At 35.6% G+C, this 25,970-nt stretch overlaps 1 protein-coding gene across 1 annotated transcript in view; it reads right to left on the reverse strand.

Annotated features, from left to right (window-relative positions):
• The window catches only part of Mtr4 (exosome RNA helicase Mtr4), a 432,027-nt gene that overhangs the window by 25,000 nt on the left and 381,057 nt on the right, over window positions 1-25,970 (reverse strand). The window contains exon 24 of the mRNA XM_090390948.1: window positions 5,154-5,316. Within this exon, the coding sequence (XP_090247074.1) occupies window positions 5,154-5,316 (163 nt within the window). The remainder of the gene's footprint in view (window positions 1-5,153; window positions 5,317-25,970) is intronic.

Raw genomic sequence — 25,970 nt, forward strand, 5'->3', positions numbered from 1 at the left:
ATGTCAGCTCTTTGCTTTATGCGGACGATGTTATACTTCTAAATAAATCCGCTACAAGTCTGCAAGAATCTCTGACTAAATTGAATAACTATTGTAATAGATATGGTATGGAGGTCAGCAATAAAAAGAAAAGACAATGAAAATAGGCAGAATCATTGTAAATGTCAACCGTGATGTGAATTGAGAACCTGTGGAACAAGTAAAACATTTCAGCTACTTAGGCACGATTTTTAGTGAAGATGGTAAATTAAATACAGAAATAGAGAACAGAATCAACAAAGCTGGTAGGGTAGGAAGTCAATTGAATATATTCATATGGAATAAGAGAGAAATTAGTCAGAACACTAAATTAGCCATATACAAGACAGTGTTCAAACCAGTTTTAACTTATGGATCTGAGAGCTGGGTCAGAAGTAAAACACTTGACCAAAGATTAGAGACCGCAGATATGAGAGTGCTGAGAAAGATTATAGGCGTAAACAGATGGTATCAATGGCAATATCATATTAAAAATGAAGATATTAGGAAAGAACTTGACATTGTCAGCATCCAGGAATGCGTAAGCAGAGCTAATCTCAGGTGGTATGGTCACTTAAACAGAATGGGTGAGGAAAGATTAGCAAAACAAGTGTTCTCTGCCAGGTTGGCAGGCAAACGACTCAGAGGAAGACCAAGATATAGGTGGATTGATACGATACAAAGTGCCTTAGATGATAGAAATATAAGATCTAATAATGTGGGAGTCTTGACAAGTAACAGACTGATTTGGAGGAAAATTGTAGATAGGAAGTTAGTAATGATGTAAATTTTTCATGTAGTACTATCATATCCTCTACACCCCTTGTGGGTACATGGCAAGAAATTGATGATGATAAATAGAATTTCAGAGACATTATACATGTAATTTTTTTAAAAATTCACCATCGGTAAAAGGTTTTCCCTCTTTTGCTATTTCAAGGGATAACAAAAAACTTGCTTCAGTAGTATTCGACGAAGATTTTGTCCAAGTTGATAAATATCTTTGCTGAAGCAATGTTTTATTTTGTAATTCTTCAATAGCTTTTTTTCTATTATCACCCTCAGGATATTTTTTACTGAAGTCTAAATGTTTTCTTTGAAAATATCATTTGATATTACTTGATTTGTTATTTTGAAGTCGTAGATGGCAAATTAAACACTGCCGATTTCCATTTACTGTTATAAATGCAAATTTCTCTATGCACATTTTATTGAATCCTCTGTTTTCTTTGATTATTTTTCTTTTTCTTGAACTCATATGAGGAAGGTTATTATTATCACAAATTTACCTGCAAGTAAAAACACAAATTCAACATAATAAAAATTATTTGTGTATAACATTACCTGACACTAAATTAAACAACAGTTTAGTACCACAATAAATAAGTTAACAGAATATTTATTTTGACAGTTAAAATCTCTATGTATCTAAAAACCATGGTGTTTGACAGGAGACAGATGATCAATTAGTTCAAATTTTTGTCGTGGCGCTAGTTACCTTAGGTAGGGTTAACATTTAGAGGTATTTCAAATGTAACGTAGTTGTCAGTTGTTCATGTCATAAAATTTCATGCATAACACACGTCACATGCATAGTATCTAGCGCCGCAAACAGGCCGTATCAAAAAACAATATTTAGTTGTTTGTATTAATTATGTATGCATTTTTGAAAATTATGGAGACAACTACCGTGTTTGAATAAAAACTTTAGTTTAATATAACTAAAATCTACATTCGACGTTTCGACCTTTATGTCAAGGTCATCTTCTGGAGCATACATATATTGGGTGTATACTTGATGTATAATTAAAAATTATACATCAAGGCTAGAGTCCTGTTATTATTGTTGTCTACTATATACATATGTTTTCTCCCTGGTGCAGGACACCAGAGTGTACAGAGGATTTGAAATTGGAAGCGATCGCTATTTAGTCTTGAGCAGGATAAAATTGAATTTCATATTGAAAAGAATAACATGTAAGAAAGTTTTAAAGCGAATAAAAGTTGAGCAGCTCTCAGATGTGAACTGCAGACTAAAATACAGAAAGATCATTGAAAAGAAAATGAAAGAGTTTGAGAACAGGAATCAAACCTTGAAGATTCAGTGGCAAACTCTGAAGAAAACATTGATTGATTCTGCCAGAGAGGCATGTGGTGAGGTTGTGTGCAAGGATAAAAAAATCAGAACTCCCTGGTGGACACAGGAAGTTAAAGAGGCAGTGAAGGAAAAGAAGAAAGCATATCAAATGTTCCTGGCAAATAAGTCAGCTTTTACTCTTACAGAATACAGAGACAAATGTAAGAAAGCTAAACAGTGTGTAAAACTAGCTAAACAAAAGTCATGGGAGGACTTTGGCAAGAATATAGAAAATAAATATCAAGAAGGTGGCAAAATATTCTGGAGGTTGTTGAAGAAGCTTAGGAATGGAGGAAAGAGTGCTGTAAAAGGAGTTAGAGATGATAAAGGTGACATGAAAACAGAAGAAAAAGATATCCTTGAAGTATGGAGTAATTACTTTGTAAAACTGCTAAATGAAACAAGCATTGATGACAGCACAGTGATAAAAAACACTGACCAGGCATGCAGTCAGGAATACATATCCATACTTGAAGTAGAAAAAGATATCAAAGGCTTGAAATGTAGAAAGGTAGCAGGAGTAGATGAAATTCGACCAGAAATGCTTAAGTATGGTGGTATAAAAGTCTTGTTGTGGCTGCACTGCATAGTTCAGAAAGCCTGGACAGAGGGACGAATTCCTGACGATTGGAGTAGAACTCTAATAGTACCCATATATAAAAAGGGAAATAAAACTGAATGTGAGAATTACAGAGGTATTTCCCTACTGAGTGTTCTGGGCAAGATTTATGCCAGTGTACTTGAGAAACGGTTGAGAAGAATTGTGGAAGAAAAGCTTGGTGAAGAACAAGCTGTATTCAGGTCAAATAGAGGCTGTCAGGATCAGATCTTCACTTTACGACAAATAGTGGAGAAAGCATGGGTATATAACAAAGATCTGTATTTAAGTTTTGTCGATTTGGAAAAGGCATATGACAAGGTGCCAAGAGAGAAGCTATTCAATATGCTGCAGTTATATGGTGTCAATGGGGCATTATATCAAGCAATACTTAGTCTTTATTTGAGTTGTAAGTCAGCAGTTAGAATTGAAGGAAGTACAGGAAGATGGTTTAATATTAAATCTGGTGTGAGACAAGGATGTACATTATCCCCTCTGTTATTCATTATCTATATGGATCACATTATGAAGGAAAGTGGTATTAAACCTGATATCAAAATTGGAGATGTTAATGTCAGCTCTTTGCTTTATGCGGATGATGTTATACTTCTAAATAAATCCGCTAAAAGTCTGCAAGATTCTCTGACTAAATTGAATAGCTGTTGTAATAGATATGGTATGAAGGTCAGCAATAAAAAGACAAAGACAATGAAAATAGGCAGAATCATTGAAAATGTCAACTGTGTTGTGAATGGAGAACCTGTGGAACAAGTAAAACATTTCAGTTACTTAGGCACGATTTTTACTGAAGATGGTAAATTAAATATAGAAATAGACAACAGAATCAGCAAAGCTGGTATGGTGGGAAGTCAATTGAATAAATTCATATGGAATAAGAGAGAAATTAGTCGGAACACTAAATTAGCTGTATACAAGACAGTGTTCAAACCAGTTTTAACTTATGGATCTGAGAGCTGGGTCAGAAGTAAAACACTTGACCAAAGACTAGAGACCGCAGATATGAGAGTCCTGAGAAAGATTAGAGGCGTGAACAGATGGCATCAATGGCAATATCATATTAAAAATTAGAATATTAGGAAAGAACTTGACATTGTCAGCATCCAGGAATGCATTAGCAGAGCTAATCTCAGGTGGTATGGTCACTTAAATAGTATGGGAGAGGAAAGATTAGCAAAACAAGTGTTTTCTGCCAGGTTGGCAGGAAAACGACCCAGAGGAAGACCAAGATATAGGTGGATTGATACGGTACAAAGTGCGTTAAACGATAGAAATATAAGATCTGATAATGTTGGAGTCTTGACAAGTAACAGACTGATTTGGAGGAAAATTGTAGATAGGAAGTTAGTAATGATGTAAATTTTTCATGTAGTACTGTACACCCCTTGAGGGTACATGGCAGGAATTTGATGATGATGATGACTATATACATATATTAACATCATTCCAGCCAGTTGGTATGGAATGGTATCTAATACTAGCTGAGGATTGGCTAGAGTCCTGACTTATGCTGGATCTTACATATTAGGTAGGCTGAATGTGTGCCATCCAGATCCTTAAATTTCCTTTTAAGGAATCCTGCAAAATCCTGATAAACCACCCAAATATCAACAACAAAGATGGCATGAAAATTCCAAGGATCTGGATGGCACACATTCAGCCTACCTAATATGTAAGATCCAGCATAAGTCAGGACTCTAGCCAATCCTCAGCTAGTATTAGAAACCATTCCATATCAACTGGCTGGAATGATGTTAATATATGTATATAGTATACAACACTAATAACAGGACTCTAGCGTTGATGTATAATTTTTTATTTATTTATTTTTTTCCCACCAGAGGTCAGGCTAACAATTGTTGTAGCAGTTGGTCAGTGTCTTTAACAAACCAGTTTGATTGTAGTATAGCTTGTTTCCTGTGTATAGTTGTATGCTCCAGAAGATGACCTTGACATAAAGGTCGAAACGTCGAATGTAGATTTTAGTTATATTAAACTAAAGTTTTTATTCAAACACAGTAGCTGTCTCCATAATTTTCAAAAATGCATTCAGATCACCGTGCAAGCCTAAAAGAAAGGAATAATTATGTATCTTTTAATTCAATATAAAAGAGCCGCACTTTGTTCAGCCAAGAGCCGCATGCGGCTCTGGAGCCATTGGATTCCGACCCCTGCTATATTTCCTTAATATCAGGAATTTATAATGTTGATCATATTAGTAGAAGGAGAGTAAAAACATGTTCTGTAAATGATGAGTAAACTGTTAGGTAAGGTCTTATCATATACAGAAATTCTAAATAATATTACACATGTAGCATCGCACTCAAAATGAGTATAATGAGATATATGCTAAACTGAATATCCGATATAATGTGCAGTTACCTTCAAATATATCGGTCATTTTGCATATTTGTGCAAAAGATGCTCCTTTGCTCCAAGCATGAACCACATCCATCAAATGGGGCCTGAATGATTCCACATAAAGATCCTCTTCAATATTTAATTTGGCCTCTTTGGTAACCTTTGCAATCCTATGGGCCATATCCTAATAGGAATGATTATTAAAAACGAGTTTAGTCCTACTCTCAAGAATTTCATATGGTACACATAAAACATCACAAAATTCACACACACACACAATAAACATTAGAAATAGAGTAACTGCCATTACATCAGAAATAGATTGTTGTTTGAAATTATTCTGAACTTGCTGACGTTGAATGTGTGTGTATCATCTTGTGTTCACCATGGGTGAAATGCAGCTAATAAGCCTGATAAACTGTAGGTGAGATTTATATTTAGATGATTTTTTGATATCTTTATTTCAATCTCAAAATAGAATCAATGTCAGATCTCTGATGTGTCCCATTCTACCAGGTTTCTAGTAGACTGGTTGGCCTTTGGAGCTGCAGAATTTAGTGCATGACTGGGCAGAGCTGAAGCCTTATCTCTCATATGCATTTCTCTATATGGTTTCTATGAATTTTTTGTAATATGGCTAATTACAATCAGACAACATGCAGTAAATATCAAGGTGCATCAGATTGCTGTATTTTTTTATTTCAGTGGAGACAGTAATGATCACATAGTTGTAGATATCTTTTCTTCATTAGTTGTTTTAACTTTTTTTTTTTTTTTTGCAATATTTTGGCTGCATGCTTCACCAAAAAATTATCACTTTCTTTGCGACTTTTGCTCAATGTTTTCTTTTAAGAAACTTATCCGTGTTTAAAAAATTATTAATAAACATTTATTAAATTTAATAAAATATAAAAATATAAATAAAACACAATCAAAAAAATAAAGTTAATAAAGTTTTCTATTTCTCGCAAACATTCACAATAAATGAAACTGGTAACTACCGGTTAAATCAAAGAAGTAAACAGCAAACAATGCAGAGAAGCTACATCATCAATATCATGATGATATATTTATTTAATCACATACAGGGTGTTCGGGATAAATTTGACAGTTTCGTAAGGAAAAAGAAAATCTTCTTTGTATCTATTAAATTTAATGAATTGACAAAAAAACATTACAGGCAGAGTTAATTACAATACTATCAACAAGATTTACTCAAAATAACCACCATTAGCATCGATCACAGCTTCAATTCTGCTTCGGAACCTCGAACAAGCTGATGCTACAGTCTCCCTGGGAAGGGCCGCAAAAACTGTTTTAATTTTATCCATTAACTGGGCTTTTGTATTACTGGAAGTGCGATTGGTGTCTTTTTCAACTGCGCCCCATACAAAATAATCCATGGGGTTAAGGTCTGGGGAGTTTGGAGGCCAAACATTTGGACTGGTGAAGTCGTAGAAATTTTCAGACAACCATTTTTGACTTTTCCCAGAGGTGTGGCAAGGGGCCGAATCCTGCTGCCATACATACGGCCTACCATTGGCTACCCTTGTTATCCAGGGCTTGACTACAGTTAGCAACTCCACGAACAAAGCCCGAATTCCAATGCCAGGGTTCTTCAACACCTGTTCCTGCAGATTTGCGAGGAATTCTGCTGTACGAACGCAATCAGATCGTCTGCTAGGGATCTTTCTTCTTGCTACATCCTCGTAGTCACCATTGCAAGTCTCTAGTTCATGCCTGATTGTTTTTACTGTATTCAGGGAGCATTGGGCAGCAGTCGTAATATCCTTATTTTGATGGCGGGCACGAATCATCATGATACAAGTTATTCTCTTCCATGATTCAGGTGGGTTCCAGCTATCCATCCTTTCTGACATCTTGCATATGAATGAAGAAGGGTCCAAACTTTTAAATGAAGAGAAGTGTGTGTTAATACATGTAACTTACGGAAAAATATAATTAATTATAAATATGTCAAATTTATCCCGAACACCCTGTCCTAGTCTCATGTGATTTTGGGGGAGTTATACAAGACAGTTATACAAGACAATTAGCTGCATACAAGACAGTTGAACACTGTCTTGTATGCAGCTAATTTAGTGTTCCGACTAATTTCTCTCTTATTCCATATGAATTTATTCATTTGACTTCCTACCATACCAGCTTTGCTGATTCTGTTGTCTATTTCTATATTTAATTTACCACCTTCAGTAAAAATCGTGATTAAGTAGCTGAAATGTTTCACTTGTTCCACAGGTTCTCCATTCAAAACACAGTTGACATTTTCAATGATTCTGCCTATTTTCATTGTCTTTGTCTTTTTATTGCTGACCATATCTATTACAGCAGCTATTCAATTTATTCAGAGAATCTTGCAGACTTGTAGCGGATTTATTTAGAAGTATAACATCGTCCGCATAAAGCAAAGAACTGACATTAACATCTCGAATTTTGATATCATGCTTAATACCACTTTCCTTCATAATGTGATCCATAGAGATAATGAATAACAGAGGGGATTATGTACATCCTTGTCTCACACCAGATTTAACATTAAACCATCTTCCTGTACTTCCTTCAATTCTAACCGCTGACTTACAACTGAAATAAAGACTAAGTATTGCTTGATATAATGTCCCATTGACACCATATTACTGTAGCATATTAAATAGCTTCTCTCTTGGCACCTTGTCACATGCCTTTTCCAAATCGACAAAACTTAAATACAGATCTTTGTTATATTCCCATGATTTCTCTACTATTTGTCGTAAAGTGAAGATCTGATCCTGACAGCCTCTATTTGACCTGAATCCAGCTTGTTCTTCACCAAGCTTCTCTTCCACAATTCTTCTCAAACGTTTCTCAAGTATACTTGCATATATCTTACCAGGAACACTCAATAGGGATATACCTCTGTAATTCTCACATTCAGTTTTATTTCCCTTTTTATATATAGGTACTATGAGAGCTCTACTCCAATCATCGGGAATTCGTCCCTCTGTCCAGGCTTTCTGAACTATGCAGTGCAGCCACAACAAGACTTTTATACCACCATACTTCAGCATTTCTGGTCGAATATCATCTACTCCTGCTGCCTTTCCACATTTCAAGCGTTTGATGGCTTTTTCTACTTCAAGTATGGATATGTATTCCTGACTGCATGCCTGGTCAGTGTTTTTATACCACTGTGCTGTCATCACTGCTTGTTTCATTTAGCAGTTTTTCAAATTAATTACTCCATACTTCAAGGATATCTTTTTCTTCCGTTTTCATGTCACCTTTATCATCTCTAACTCCTTTTACAGCACTCTTTCCTCCATTCCTAAGCTTCTTCAACAACCTTCAGAATATTTTGCCACTTCTTGATATTTATTTTCTATATTCTTGCCAAAGTCGTCCCATGATTTTTGTTTAGCTAATTTTATAAAGTGTTTAGCATTCTTGCATTTGTCTCTATATTCTCTAAGAGCACAAGCTGACTTATTTGAGAGGAACTTTTGGTATACTTTCTTCTTTTCCTTCACTGCCTCTTTAACTTCCTGTGTCCACCAGGGAGTTCTGATTTTTTTATCCTTACAGACAACCTCACCACATGCCTCTCTTGCAGAATCCATCAATGTTTTCTTCAGAGTTTGCCACTGAATCTCCAAGGTTTGATTCCTGTTCTCAAACTCTTTCATTTTCTTTTCAATAATCTTTCTGTATTTTAGTCTACAGTTCACATCTGAGAACTGCTCAACTTTTATTCGCTTTAAAATTTTCTTACATGCTTTCTTTCTTTCTTTCTTTCAAAAGAAATTTTGAAAAGAAACTTTCTTTCTTTTCAATATGAAATTAAATTTTATCCTGCTCAAGACTAAATAGTGATCTACCAATTCCAAATCCTCTGTACACTCTGGTGTCCTGCACCAGGGAGAAAACATCATTATCAACAATAACATAGTCAATGAGACTTTTCTTATTCCTTGCCTTTTCTCTCCATGTGAATTTGTGCACATTTTTATGTTGGAACATGGTGTTAGTAATAACCAGTCCATGTCCTGAGCAGAAATCCAACAGATATTTGCCATTATTATTAGCTTTGCTCTTTTCTCCAAATTTTCCCAAAATATTTTTGTATGTCTCACAATCATTTCCTACTCTGCTATTTAGATCCCCAACAAGGACCAACTTTTCCTTTTTCATTGTGTCAGTTGTGTTTTCTAAAGCCTCAAAAAATTCCTCCACTTCTACCTTAGTAGAACCTTCTTCACAAATAAGTCTCATTGTCCAGTTCCCCATTCTCATATTTGCCCACATTACTCTACTTGAGACTGCCTGCCATTCAAGAAGATTAAGCCTTGTATTTTGTGTTGAATACTATGGCTGCTACTCCTTTTCCTTGATTCATTGTCTGAATATAACATTTTGTATTTATTGCTCAGAAAGATCTCACCAGTTTTCGTCTTTTTTGTTTCAGTCACCCCTATTATGTCGATCTGGTACTTATCTAATTCCTCAGCTAGCTCCATTTCTTTGCATTCAGGCTTCTTATGTTGATAGTACCGATCTTTAACTCTGGTGATGTTGAGTTGGGGTTTGTTTTCAGATTTGTTCCAGTAGCTGACTTTTCTCTGTTTGCCCTGGTTCCCTTGCAAAAACAATGGGGGCCTTGTTTAACCGGGCAATGCCTCAGCTGGCATGAAATTTTGTCATGTCGTACCATCATTTTTTTTTTATTTTGGTTTAACCAATAAGAATACAATTTGGTCGTCTAAATCCCAAATGGCCAGCCCATCCTCGTTCCTTCAGTATCCAAGTAGATACCCAACAGGGTGCACCACGAGAAGGTGAGGATTGGACATTAGGTCAGAACCCCTGGTCGGTTCTCCGCATTCCTTTAAAGGCTATGTGGAGGTCTCCACTCAGTTATACAGCTTTGACCCTTAAGCACCCCACCAAAGGATGTTGTGGTTTGTTTATAATCCATGCTGAGGTAATCCAGATTTCTCATGTTTGTTGTGTTGAATTGATGACTGATGCTCTTGAATTCTTTTTTCTATGGAACGTCCAGTTTGTCCAAAGTAAGAAAGATTACAATTACAAGGAACTTGATACACACGAGGTAGAGACAAGGTTGAGCGTTTATCTTTAGATGAAGGAAACTGGGTGGATAATTTGTTAATAGGTGTATAAGTGGCTGTTAGATCATATTTGTTTAGAATTCTCGAAATTGGTTCTGAAATCCCGGAAATGTAAGGAATTGGAATTCGACGTATTGAATCTTTGCTGTTCTGTGTTGGATTGTAAGAATCAAAAAGATGTGTACTCTTTTCAGAGAAGCCATTTAGTTTTATGTGATGTTTGATAGTTGAAAGTTCCTTCTGTAATAAATGAGAAGTTGAACAGTTAGTTTTTGTTTGTCATAATAAACATTTTGTGACTCCTGTTTTTTGACAAGGGTGATGAGCAGTTTCTTTGAGAATGTAATGACCTGTGAAAGTTGGTTTTCTGTAAACTTTTGTTGTAAGAATACCAGAAGGTGAATGGATGAGAAGGATGTCTAAAAAGGATAACTTGTTGTCTTTTTCAATTTCCATGGTAAACTTTATACGAGGATGTAAAAGGAAGGTAAGGAGTCTCTGTCGAGAGGCCATATACAAATCTGGATTAGCTCAGCATGGATTAGAAACAAATCACAACATCCTTTGGTCCAAGACTCTCCTCCTACACAGATGTCGCTACAAATTTGAACGTTTATTTAAAGAAAGTGTAGAGGCCTTACTTTAATGTCCTAACTTGAATCGTAATGACTCTATCTATATCAAAAAATTTGGGAAAGTTTAATCAGGATAACACATTAAATTTTTATTTTTTTATTATTATTTTTTATTTATTTATTTTTTTTATCAGTATAATATTATTTAAAATCATTATATGAATTTATGAATTAATATCTTTAATTATGTTTTTTTTATCAGTATAATATTATTTAAAATCATTATATGAATTTATGAATTAATATCTTTAATTATGTTTTTTTTTTTTAATGTTTACTCTTCTAATACTTAGCGATATGACATCACGCGCCGTGTTCTATGTATGAATGATCATTTGTTCATATTCCACTTTGTTTTTTAAAACTATTCCTATGTAGCCACTGAAGATGGTCTGTAATATTCAGACTGAAATATTTGGCATATTAAACATTATTCTTGTGCTAACGTGTATATATTTCTAATCATTATATCACAAGTATCGTTAAAAAATCATAGTCTATGAATTATATCCTATACATCATCCCTCAACGGGATATTCTATATTTATTCACAATTTTAAAAATTATGCATATAGTTTTTCATTTGTTATGTATGTCCATTATCTTTCATCTGGTAGTATTACATTGCTGGCTATGGTGATTCCTAGTATTTTTTCCCACCAAAAACTAATTTGTTTCCCCCTGTTCAGAAACACTGGTCTAGATGGATGATGGGAGAAGGTCAACATCAACATATTTTTTTTTTTGCCTGCAAGGAAAATATCCTCCATCAAAAAATCAAATAACCTCCATCAAAATATCCTCCATCAAATAACCTATGGTTAAAAATAAAATTCATCCATGATGTTAATATAATCATTCTCTCTTTTTTTTTTTTGTTTATTTTTTGAAATTGTAATATGAATTTACCTAATGAAAGACTGTAAACAAAAATCCTATTATGAAACTTTTCCCAACCACCTCAAGAACCCAATAAGTGGGATAGTCTTGCACTGGGGAATGACATTCATTCACAGACATCAATGCTCGTGACTGTTGACTGCACACTATCCTCTCAAGGCTATTTATAAACTTTCTCAGCCTGAGTATTACAAACTGCACATTGCTAAAATGAGAAGAACACAAGAAAGCTGAACTATACAAATAATAAACTGAATCTCAATGAGAACGACTCCCTGCTTGTTTCAAGGATATGGGAAGTGGTTATCCAAAACAGGAAATTAACTTTTATCACTCCCACACCCTAGAGAATGTAGTACCTATAGCAAATCAATGCCAAATGGGAACAATTTTAAAATACCATTACTGAAAATAAGAGCCAAAAGGCTTCACTTCGGCAAAGTAAGATTATTCAAATCTAAGTGGATATTGAATACCACATTATTTCTTAGCCGAATAAGAAACTCAAAGATAGGAAATCTAATCTAAGAGTTTCATGCCGAACATAGAAAATTATATATATATATATATATATATATATATATATATATATATGAAAGAATGATCATTAACTCAGTTAACATACATATTTTGTTTAAAAAGAATTGATCTCAGTTCTAGTCATTCAATTCTTAAAAAAAAAAAAAAAATATATATATATATACAGGGTGTTCGGGATAAATTTGACATATTTATAATTAATTATATTTTTCCGTAAGTTACATGTATTAACACACACTTCTCTTCATTTAAAAGTTTGGACCCTTCTTCATTCATATACAAGATGTCAGAAAGGATGGATAGCTGGAACCCACCTGAATCATGGAAGAGAATAACTTGTATCATGATGATTCGTGCCCGCCATCAAAATAAGGATATTACGACTGCTGCCCAATGCTCCCTGAATACAGTAAAAACAATCAGGCATGAACTAGAGACTTGCAATGGTGACTACGAGGATGTAGCAAGAAGAAAGATCCCTAGCAGACGATCTGATTGCGTTCGTACAGCAGAATTCCTCGCAAATCTGCAGGAACAGGTGTTGAAGAACCCTGGCATTGGAATTCGGGCTTTGTTCGTGGAGTTGCTAACTGTAGTCAAGCCCTGGATAACAAGGGTAGCCAATGGTAGGCCGTATGTATGGCAGCAGGATTCGGCCCCTTGCCACACCTCTGGGAAAAGTCAAAAATGGTTGTCTGAAAATTTCTACGACTTCACCAGTCCAAATGTTTGGCCTCCAAACTCCCCAGACCTTAACCCCATGGATTATTTTGTATGGGGCGCAGTTGAAAAAGACACCAATCGCACTTCCAGTAATACAAAAGCCCAGTTAATGGATAAAATTAAAACAGTTTTTGCGGCCCTTCCCAGGAAGACTGTAGCATCAGCTTGTTCCGAAGCAGAATTGAAGCTGTGATCGATGCTAATGGTGGTTATTTTGAGTAAATCTTGTTGATAGTATTGTAATTAACTCTGCCTGTAATGTTTTTTTGTCAATTCATTAAATTTAATAGATACAAAGAAGATTTTCTTTTTCCTTACGAAACTGTCAAATTTATCCCGAACACCCTGTATATAAAGATCGGCGAGTCCAAGCATAAGCCAACATCTAGTAGTACAATGCTAGGGCAACTCGTAGTAAAGGTGGAGCAAGCTCTGATCATTGTTCTTAGTATTTTCCCATAACGTAAAACACAGCTCCTAGGAGATGTATTACTGTTTCACATTATGAGAGAAGGTCACTACCCAGACTGGTTTCGACCGTTTTTGAGGTCTCATCAGTGAGTAGGTAGACCTAGATGTAATACTAAGGTTTCAATAGTCAGAGCTTATGTCTTTACTGTACGAGTTGCCAAAAGGTGCACAAATACAATTACTGAAAATAAGAGCCAACAGGCTTCACTTCAGCGAAGTAAGATTATTCAAAATTAAGTGGATATTGAATACCACATTATTTCTTAGCCGAATACAGAAAATTATATATATATATATTTACATTATGGGAAAATACTAAGAACAGTGATCGGAGCTTGCTCCACCTTTACTACAAGTTCCCTAGCATTGCACTACCAGATGTTGGCTTACGCTTGGACTCGCCGAACTTTATATATATATATATATAGTTTTCTATATATATATATACATAGAAAAGTATTAAAAAAGTATTATATAGTCAGTATTAAAACAATGTTTGTATGTTTATTTTTCAAACAAACAAATATGTTTAATTTAAACAGTTTAATGAAACAAAGTTCAGTGCATGGAAAGAGAAAAATGCAGAAAGGCTAAACTTTTGAACCATCTAACATTCCTTAAACGTTGCAGGGAATTCTCCATCATTCCAAAGTTCCTCATAGTCAGAGGTCATATCAACTCTATCTCAGCTAAAAAAATTTATCTACACACTTCATCGGTGCTTAATAATTGGCTATTGTAAGAGAAAGGATTCAATTCAACACACGAGGTACGAACTAAATAAAAGTGATATTAATTGCCATGAGTTCTTTGATGATATTTCTAACGATTTAGAATATACCATATGGAATCAATTAGATCAAATGATATAACTGCGTTGTATCATTTTGTCTTTATAAAGTTTGAAAAAACTTTCAAACTTTATAAAGACAAAACAAATTCAGGAATTCAATGAACTTTACAAGAAAAAATATTGGACACAGAACAACCTCCTAGACGACAAAGTGATCTTTAATTTGTCGAATCATAGTCTCACAAAAAATGAATCCGACATTCTCAAAAATGGTTTTAACTTTGCGATTATGCCCAAACACATTCCTAAAATGGATTTCATGTGTGGAATTGAAAAAAGGCCTATATCCACTACCACAATACATAGCCAACACCATTAGATTCAAAAGTACCATAATCCTAGCCAATGCGAAACAACCTATTCTCAACACGTCTCCTTATGATAGAAAGGCAATCCTCAACTTGAAGAAAAACAAAGATATCATCATTACCAAGGCTGATAAGGGAAATTCAACAGTTATCCTTAACTCTAAAGACTATCATGATAAGTTAAACGTATTACTATCAGACAACTCTACCTATAAGATCCTAGACAGAGACCCCACCATAAAAAAATCATAATGAAACAAGCTAACTAATCAGAAATTGTAACATTTGGCCAGAAGAAGTGAAGAGAACACTAAAATCCTCACATTCCATCACTTCCAGACTATACGGGACACCTGAAATACATAAAAAGGATATACCTCTTCGTCCAATCGTTGATGGAAGGTCATCCCCAACTTACTTTTGGCTGAGCATCTTGCAAACTTATTAAATAATAAAATAAGATCAACAGAATCCTATATCAAGAATAGTCAGCACTTTGTAAATAAACTCAAAGCCATTAAGACTGCACCAACAGATATGCTAGTCAGTCTAGATGTTGTATCCCTTTTCACCAATGTACCAGTAGAAGAGGTAATAAACATCATTCAAGACCTCTTTCCTCTAGACATCACACAGATGTTTAAACACTGCCTTCAGTCTAATTTCTTCAAGGTTAACAACACTATATACCAACAATAAGAAGGCCTAGCAATGGGAAGCCTACTATCACCATCTTGTGCAGACCTTTTCATGGAAAAACTTGAAAAAGAAATTTTCTCCACAATCTCCCCTAGACCATCTATATGGTGGAGATATGTAGATGATATTTTCATGATGTGGCAAGACAGCTTAAAAAAACCTAAAATCGTTTGTGAATAAAATCAACTCAATACATAACAGGATAAAATTCACTCTGTAAGTGGAAAACAACAGCCAACTGCATTTTTTAGACATCTTGATAAAGAGACAATCAAATAGTGTCAAATTATCTATTTACAGAAAGCCTACAGACACTGGAAGATATCTTCATTATACTTAAAACCATCACAGGACACACAAACTGAGCATTATCCACATGTTGAAAAATAGAGCCCGAAAGTTTATATCAGAAGAGGAGGATACACAGACTGAACTCTCACTGATAGCCAACACATTATCACAAAATGGATATCCTCCGAACATCATCAAAAAATATCTATACGGTGACAACCCCAGACAAGAAGAATCAAGCTCCCAGCACATTTCTACTGTAGTGATCCCTTTCATCAGGTCAATTTCTTATCAAATAGCCAGAATACTAAGGGCCTACAACATCAGAGTAGCCTTCAAACCAACCACCAGCATCAGACAGGTTTTAGGATCCCCAAAAGATAAGGTGCCAGTCTACAAATATCTAGGAGTATATTACATTCCTTGCTCCTGTGGTCTTGCCTCCATCGGACAAACTTCACAGAGTTTACAGACCGGACAAAAAAGAACATGTTGGTGATGTAAACCACAACAGAAGTATTTCTTCCAGCTTAGCACATCATTTCTGTACATCTAACCACACGATAGAGTGGCAAAACAGCTCCATGCCATATTTGTATGACGACTACAGACATCGTTTATTCAAGGAAGCCACAACAGTGTTAATAACCGGTGGAAACCTCAACAGAAATCAGGGCACTATTCTGAACGGTTCATGGAAAAGCCTGATGAAAATCCTTTCTCTAAATCCATCTGAACTACAGCTAGCCAGTAATCACATTACACGTTTACAACATACACGCATGCATGATGATGAATAAGAACAACAAGCCCTCTCAGTCTCTGTCACGCGAACGTGTAACCTTAGCTACTAGATTGTTCACATTTTTATGTTCCTTTCAATTTGCATTTACTAGTTTTTTTATGCTTTTCCGTGAACGTCTTGAAAAAGCTAGACAGTTTGCTAACGAAACTGGTAGGCAAAGAATGTAAGATGTTTGTACGCATTACGATATGGTCAGTATTAAAACAATAAGTTTGTATGTTTATAGTTTTCTATATTCAGCATGAAACTCTTAGATTAGATTTCCTATCTTTGAGTTTCTTATTCGGCTAAGAAATAATGTGGTATTCAATATCCACTTAATTTTGAATAATTAAAATACCATTATTCATCTTTAGGTCATATTACTGATGGCCATGTCATATCCAGCTGCATTCTTCCTGGACATACTGAGTATTTTTACAATTGTTTCTTGTTTCTTATGGATTTTCTGTCTTTATCGAAGTGCTTTGAAGATGCTAGTCATTAGGGATAATGAAATATTAGGTGAGATAAAGAATTTAATACTTTCACAGTCCATCATGTAATTGAATGTTACACATCCAGAATATTCTTCTTTTTTGTTTTTTATACCACTGAGTTGTTTTCTGAAAATTTCCCCACAGATGTTTAGCTATTTTCACATATAACTTAACTTTCCTTCTTTTTTTTTTTTTTTTTTTTGTTATAATTTTTTAACAGCACATGCTAACTTACTGGGCAGAAATTTTCTATACGATTGAATCTTTAATTCCCTGTATCCACCAGAGTATTCTTATTTTTCTATCATTGCAGACAGATTTGCCATGTGTTTTCCTACTTGGGGCACTCATGATTTCATTAGGTTTAGCCAACTTAAAATTTCAACTTTTACTTAAATGTTATATTTTTATATTTGAATCTATAGTTCACCTAAACATGGCTTAATTTTCATTCCTTTCAGAACTTCAGTATCCAGTACCCATTTTTTTCAATAAAATATTCATCTCTACCCAATAGTTTCAAGTGACCCATAATACAAGAGTGTAATCTGGATCAATTCAGAAGATATCACTAATAATGTCATCAATAAGACTTTTGCATGTGTGCATTCCTTCCACATGAATTAATGCATATTTTTATGTTGGCACATGGTGTTACACCATGTCCTACACAGAAATCCAATAACATACCATTATTACTAATCCTGTCCCTTTAAAAAGCTTTTCCTTGATCATTATGTCACATGTCCTTTCAGTGGTAATGCTGTGTATATATATCCAAATGCTTCATCATCATCAAATTCCTGACATGTACCCTCAAGGGGTGTACAGGATATGATAGTACTACATGAAAAATTAACATCATTACTAACTTCCTATCTACAATTTCCCTCCAAATCAGTCTGTTACTTGCCAACATTATCAGATCCTATATTTCTACTGTATAAGACACTTTGTACCATATCAATCCACCTATATCTTGGTCTTCCTCTGGGTAGTTTTCCTGCCAACCTGGCAGAGAACACTTGTTTTCCTAATCTTTCCTCACCCATTCTGCTTAAGTGTCCATACCACCTGGGATTAGCTCTGCTAGCGCATTCCTGGATGCTGACAATATCAAGTTCTTTCCTAATATCCTCGTTTTTAATATGATATTGCTATTGATGCCATCTGTTCACGCCTCTAATCTTGCTCAGGACTCTCAAATCTGTGGTCTCTAGTCTTTGGTCAAGTGTTTTACTTCTGACCCAGCTCTCAGATCCATAAGTTATTAACACTGGTTTGAACACTGTCTTGTATACAGCTAATTTAGTGTTCCAACTAATTTCTCTCTTATTAAATATGAATTTATTCAATTGGCTTTCTACCAATACCAGCTTTGTTGATTCTGTTGTCTATTTCCATATTTAATTTACCATCTTCACTAAAAATCGTGCCTAAGCATCTGAAAAGTTTCACTTGTTCCAGAGGTTCCCTGTTCACAACACAGTTGACATTTTCAAAAATTCTACCTATTTTCATTGTCTTTTTCATGCTCACCTTCATACCATATCTATTACAACAGTTATTCAATTTATTGTCATGAATTATATCAAGCAATAAGTATTGCTTGATATAATTCCCAATTGACACCATATAACTGTAGCGTATTGAATAGCTTCTTTCTTGACACCTTGTCATATACCTTTTCCAGATCGACCAAACTTAAATACAGATCTTTGTTATATTCCCATGCATTCTCAACTATTTTTCGTAATCTGATCCTGACAGCCTCTATTTCGCCGGAATCCAGCTTATTCTTCACCAAGCTTTTCTTCCACAATTCTTCTCAACCGTTTCTCAAGTTTACTTGCATATATCTTACCAGGAATATCCAGTAGGGAAATACCTCTGTATTTCTCACATTCAGTTCCATTTCACTTTTTATATATGGGTACTATAAGAGCTCTACTCCAATCATCTGGAATTTGTCCCTCTGTCCAGGCATTCTGAACTATGCAGTGCAGCCATTGTAAGACTTTTATAACACCATACTTCAGCATTTCTGGTCGAATATCATCTACTCCTGCTGCCTTTCCACATTTCAAGCGTTTGATGGCTTTTTTTACTTCAAGTATGGATATGTATTCCTGATGGTATGCCTGTTGAGCGTTTTTTTACCACTGTGCTATCACTGCTTGTTTCATTTAGCAATTTTTTGAAGTAATTACTCCATACTTAAAGGATATGTTTTTCTCCCATTTTCAGGTCACTTTTATCAACTCTTAACTCCTTTTACAGCACTCTTTCTCCATTTCTAAGGTTCTTCAACAACCTCCAGAATATATTACCACATTCTTGATATTTATTTTCTATGTTCTTGACAAAGTCTTCCCATGTTTAGCTAGTTTTACACAGTGTTTTGCTTTCTTACATTTGTCTCTGTATTCTCTAAGAGCAAAAGCTGACTTATTTGCCAGGAACTTTTGATATGCTTTTTTCTTTTCCTTCACTGCCTCTTTAACTTCCTGTGTCCACCATGGAGTTCTGATTTTTCTATCCATGCAAACAACCTCACCACATGCCTCTCTGGCTGAATGAATCAGGGTTTTCTTCAAGGCTTGCCACTGAATCTCCAAGGTTTGGTTCCTTCTCAAACTCTTTAATTTTTCCTTCAATAATCTTTGTGTATTTTAGTCTACAGTTCCCATCTGAGAGCTGCTCAACTTTTATTCGCTTTAAAACTTTCTTACATGTTATTCTTTTCAATATGAAATTCAATTTTATCCTGCTCAAGACTAAATAGTGATCGCTTCCAATTTCAAATCCTCTGTACACTCTGGTGTCCTGCACCAGGGAGAAAACATCACTATCAACAACAACATAGTCAATGAGACTTTTCTTATTCCTTGCCTCTTCTCTCCATGGGAATTTGTGCACATTTTTATGTTGGAACATGGTGTTAGTAATAACCTGTCCATGTCCTGAGCAGAAATCCAACAGGTATTTGCCATTATTATTAGCTTTGCTCTTTTCTCCAAATTATCCCAAAATATTTTTATATGTCTGACAATCACTTCCTACTCTGCTATTTAGATCCCAGCAAGGACCAAATTTTCCTTTTTCATTGTGTCAGTTGTTTTATCTAAAGCATCAAAAAATTCCTCCACTTCTACCTTAGTAGAATCTTCTGTGGGACCATAGGCACAAATAAGTCTCATCGTCCAATTCTCCATTCTGATATTTGCCCACATCTCTCTACTTGAGACTGCCTGCCATTCAAGAAGATTAGCCTCGTATTTTGTGTTGAATACTATGGCTACTCCTTCTGTTCCTTGATTGTCATTGCCTGAATATAACATTTTGTATTTATTGCTCAGAAAGATCTCATCAGTTTTTGTCTTTTTTGTTTCTGTCACCCGTATTATGTCGATCTGGTACTTATTTAATTCCTCCGCTAGCTACATTTTTTTTTGCCATTCAGGCTTCTTATATTTATAGTACTGATCTTTAACTCTGGTGATATTGATTTGGGGTGTGCTTTCAGATTTGTTCCAGTAGCTGACTTTTCGCTGTTCGCCCTGCTTCCCTGGCGAAAACAACGCGGGCCTTGTTTAACCGGGCAACGCCCCAGCCGGCATGAAATTTTGTCATGTCGTACCATCATTTTTTTTTATTTTGGTTTTAGCGACCAATAAGAATACAATTTGGTCGCTAAATCCCAAATTGCCAGCCCATCCTTGTTCGTTCAGTATCCAAGTAGATACCAACAGGGTGCACCACGAGAAGGTGAGGATTGGATATTAGGTCAGAAGCCCTGGTCAGTTCTCCTTTAAAGGCTATGTGGAGGTCTCCTCTCAGTTATATAGTTTTGACCCTTAAGCACCCCATCCCCATGCTTCTATCCTCAAAACAGTATTGATGTATATATGCATTCATCAAATTTTAACTTCTGCAAGCTATAAATTTACACTGGCTTTTGAATTTTTGTATAGCGACACTGCTATCTCTTAGCAACCTTCCCAACTTACCCAAATGTATTTATATGCCATAAAAGATTTACAGTAAACAATTTTCTATGACTGTGAAAGTAGTAAAGAAAGTGAATCAAGTGATTGCAAAAGTCTGAATCAAGGTGGCTGGCTACTGTAAATGCAATGCCACTACTGCTGAGGAAAATGGCTGTATTTTGACAGGATTCAAGTCAGATTATGACTACTGGTATTCAGAGGAAAGTGAAGGAAGCTCAGATAGTCGTTTTAAATGCAGTAATGTGTTTCATATCACTAAAAAATTTGATAGTGCTGTGGAAATTGCTGACAACAACACTCTCGATATACATCCAAGTTTTCCCAATTCTGAATGATAGCATTACAATGTTCTTTGACAATGAAAATAACAAGTTTTTTTTTTTTTTTTTTTTTTAATATTGCTACTGAGATTAACAGGCATTGCAATTTTGTCATGAAAAATACTGAAATTAAAAATTAAAAGAATTGAAAATTTTTTCACTTCGTTAAAGTATAAATGCCAAGAAATTATACTTTGGTTTTATACTTTATTATTACTACATAACACACCTCCAGGGAGTCCAAAGACTCATCAAGGGAGGACACCTACTCTACAACTCTCCTTATCCACCAACTGCAACTACTTTCATCATCTACACCGACACCATCTACTGCCGACCACTACGTCTACTATTTTCACAGACAATCACAAACATCCATGCCCATGGCAGGATTTGAACCTGCACCTTTTGGCTGGAGAGCGGATATGCTAACCACTCAGCCAAGTGTAAGCAAAAAAAATTTGAACGTGAAGTATCTTCACGAGCAGGCTACTTTGTATACAGAGGCTAATAAGTTCACATCAATTGTCTTAATATCTCATAACACTAAGGCAACTGATGTAAAGTCATTAGCCTCTATATACAATTACCCACTCGTGAACATACTTCATGTGCAAAATTTGTTTATTTACACTTTGATAAAGTATAAACCAAAGGAAATCATTTCTTGGGATCTTTAATTTAAAGAAATGGACGAAAACCACATTTCAGGAAATGTGTTTTTTTTTCCTCTGATAACCCACCGTTTAGTTACCTAATGCTCATGTTAGGTAAAACTATACAACTAGACAGATTTCAACTACTTCTGAAATTACTGCATTTTTGTGATAATCATAACCAGTCTGAGGAGAGAGACTGTACATGACAAAAAAGTGTGACTGATCATTTGAAAAAAATTTGCTGACATGTTTTACTCATTTAGAAACCTGTGTATCAACAAAATATGGTGGTTGGAAGGGCACATTGAGTTTTAGGCAGTTAGTTTATTCCTTCAAGAGATATCATTTTGGAATAAAAAAAAGTGTTTGTCCTTTGTGACTGTGAAACAGGTTACACACTACTTGGAAGGAAGTCAATGGACACCCCCCATAGGCAAAGATGCATCATGCCATTTAATGAGTCATGTGTGTAACTGGTATATAAATTGGAGGAATATGATGCTTCCAAGTCAGTGTAACTGTGTCCAGGCGAAATGGCTGCAAGAAGAGAACTGACAGAGTTTGAAAGAGGCATTGTGATAAGATGCCATGTTGAAGGCCCATCTGTTCAGCAAATTGGGCCATCCCAGGTCAACAATTAGTGATACTATACTGAGATGAAAGAGCAGGGAGTCAGTTGCAAGTGGACAACCGTCCGCACTCACTGAACATGACTGTAGGGTGCTACGAAAGATAATATGTAAAAACCGACATGTCGACTGTTGAGTTCTGGGCATTGACTGGAACATGAATTTGCACAAAAACGTTCAGAACCGAGGCTCACACGTGATTTTCCATGATAGGACTGCAATATGCAAGTCCCATATTAACTGAACCAACATAGAGCATTATCTTCAGTGATACAGAGGAATGTAGAAGCTTGGAAAGCTGTGTTATGGAGCAATAAATCAAGCTACACCTGGTGAATGTCTCTCACCAGAGTCGAACTCCTAACTATGAAATTCAGAGGTGGTGGTGGTGGTGGTGATGGTATGATCTTGTTTTTTTTTGTTTGGCTTCAGATCTCTGGCCTCCACAGAGCCCTGATCTCAATCCTGTTGAACATGTATGGCATGAACTGGAGCAGAGGGTGAGGGCAAAAGATGTTCATCCGAACAACAGTCCAGGACCTCATTACGTGCATACAGGAAGAATGGTCCAAAATTCCTACTGATCACTGTCATATACTCGTGGAAAGTATGCCCCGTGGGATTGCTGCAGTCATACTGAGCAGATGAATGGGTGTGGTGGATGACTGGTAAATGTCTCTCACCAGAGTGCGAACCCCCAACTATGAAATTCAGAGATGATGGTGATGGTATGATCCTGTTTTTTTTTTTTTTTTGGTTTGGCTTCAGATCTCTATTTGTGGTGCCATGAACATTGAGCTCTGAGAGGTAGCTGAACATTCTGGCAATGCCATGCTTCCTACTTTTCTATGGAAATGACCATCACTTTCAGCAAGACAATGCACCATGTCATTAGAGTGCTGCCTAGTGACAAACTGCATGGTTTGTGGACATGAACGTCACCACACTTGACTGGCCTCCACAAAGCCCTAATTTCAATCCTGCTGAACATCTATGGCATGAACTGGAGAGGATGAAGTCAAAGGATGTCCATCCCAACAACAGTCCAGGACCACACTACGTGCATACAGGAAGAATAGTCCAAAATTCCTACTGATCATATACTTGTGGAAAGTATGTCCCGTGGGATTGCTGCAGTCACAGTGAAAGGAGGTCCTAAATATTATTAAGGTGGGCACCACTGCTATTTGTTTCTTACACTATGATAGTGTCTGTTAACTTCTTTCCAAGCGGTATATTAGACACTACTGTTTATATCGGTTCCGCCACAACTGTCAACTATGCCTTTGGTAGATCTAGTAACAATAAGACCATATTTAGATAGAAGATATTTACTTGTTGATAACTTGCACACAAGATCCAGATTTGTTCAAATATTTGGCTGAAAGAAAAACAGGATGAACATGAGTATGACTTATGATGAATTGCTTTCAGTAAAATGGCATGATAATGTGATCTGTTTATGCTGATTTCATTTCATAAAGATATCGTGGTGACTATATATAATGCTGGCAGAAAGTAAGGGCAAAAAATTGAAAAACCATCCTGCTTGTTTGTCGGATTATAACACAAATGAGTTTCTTACACTGAGAAAATCAAAGAAATGGTACATAAAACTTTACCTTCATCTCCTTGACATCATCATCAGCAAATTCCTGCCATGTACCCTCACGGGGTGTATAGGAAATGATAGTACTACATGAAAAATTTACATCATTACCAACTTCCTATCTATAATTTTCCTCCAAATTAGTCTGTTACCTGTCTTTAAAGCACTTTTTACAGTATCAATCTAACTATATCTTGGTCTACTTCTGGGTCTTTTTCCTGCCAACCTGGCAGAGAACACTTGTTTTGCTAATCTTTACTCGCCCATTCTATTAAAGTGACCATACCACCTGTTATTAGCTCTGCTAATCCATTCCTGGATGCTGACAATGGCAAGTTCTTTCCTAATATCCTCGCTTTTAATATGATATTGTCATTCATGTCATGTTCATGCCCCTGATCTTTCTTAGAACTCTCATATCTGTAGTCTGCAGTCTTTAGTTAAGTGTTCTACTTCTGACCCAGCTCTCAAATCCATAAGTTAAAATTGGTTTGAACATGGTCTTGTATAGAGCTAATTTAGTGTTCTGACTAATTTCTCTCTTATTCAATATAAATTTATTCAGTTGACTTCCTACCATACCAGATTTGTTGATTCCATTGTCTATTTCCATATTTAATTTACCATCTTCACTAAAAATTGCGCCTAAGTAGCTGAAATGTTTTACTTGTTCTATAGGTTCTCCATTCACAATGCAGTTGATATTTTCAATGCTTCTGCCTGTTTTCATTGTCTTTGTCTTATTATTGCTGACCTTCATACCATATCTATTACAACAGTTATGCAATCTTGCAGACTTGTAGTGGATTTATTTAGAAGTATAACATAGTCTGCACAAAGCAAAGAGCTGACATTAACATCTCCAATTTTGATATCCGGTTTAATACCACTTTCCTTCATAATGTGATCCATATAGATAATGAATAACAGAGGGGATAATGTACATCCTTGTCTCACACCAGATTTAACATTAAACCATCTTCCTGTACTTCCTTCAATTCTAACTGCTGACTTACAACTCAAATCAAGACTAAGTATTGCTTGATACAATGCCCCATTAATATATAACTGTAGCATATTGAATAACTTCTCTCTTGTCACATGCCTTTTCCAGATCGACAAAACTTAAATACAGATCTTTGTTATATTCCCATGATTTTTCAATTATTTGTCGTAAAAGTGAAGATCTGATCCTCACAGCCTCTATTTGGCCTGAATTCAGGTTGTTCTTCACCAAGCTTTTCTTCCACAATTCTTCTCAAGTATACTCGCATAAATCTTACCAGGAACACTCATTAGGGAAATACCTCTGTAATTCTCACATTCAGTTTTATTTTCCTTTTTATATTTATATATGGGTACTATGAGAGCTCTACTCCAATCATCGGGAATTCGCCCCTCTGTCCAGGCCTTCTGAACTATGCAATGCAGCCACTGTAAGACTTTCATACCCCCATACTTGAGCATTTCTGGTCAAATTTGCTTAACATTTCTGTAATAAATAAATGCATACAACCTGTTTCTGGTGAAACCTAGAAAGAAACCTCAGCTGGCCAACTTCAGGTTATTCACCAGCAAACTCAACAATACAGCACACCAAGGAAGTCACCTAAAGTTGGAGGAAGATCTTCCACATCTGATCCCTTACATTTGACAATTTTCCAGTTATTGTGCCTTCTACTACTAGTGGAAAAACTGCAACTAAGAATGTTTTGTGTGTTGCTGATAGTTTTTCTATGGTTTAATCCTTTATCCAAGTGTAAGCAAACAAGTTTGTGCCT

Source organism: Typopeltis vanoorti, chromosome 3 (assembly GCF_054136105.1).
Source record: "Typopeltis vanoorti isolate ZY-2024b chromosome 3, IOZ_Tvanoo_1.0, whole genome shotgun sequence".
NCBI lineage: Eukaryota > Metazoa > Arthropoda > Arachnida > Uropygi > Thelyphonidae > Typopeltis > Typopeltis vanoorti.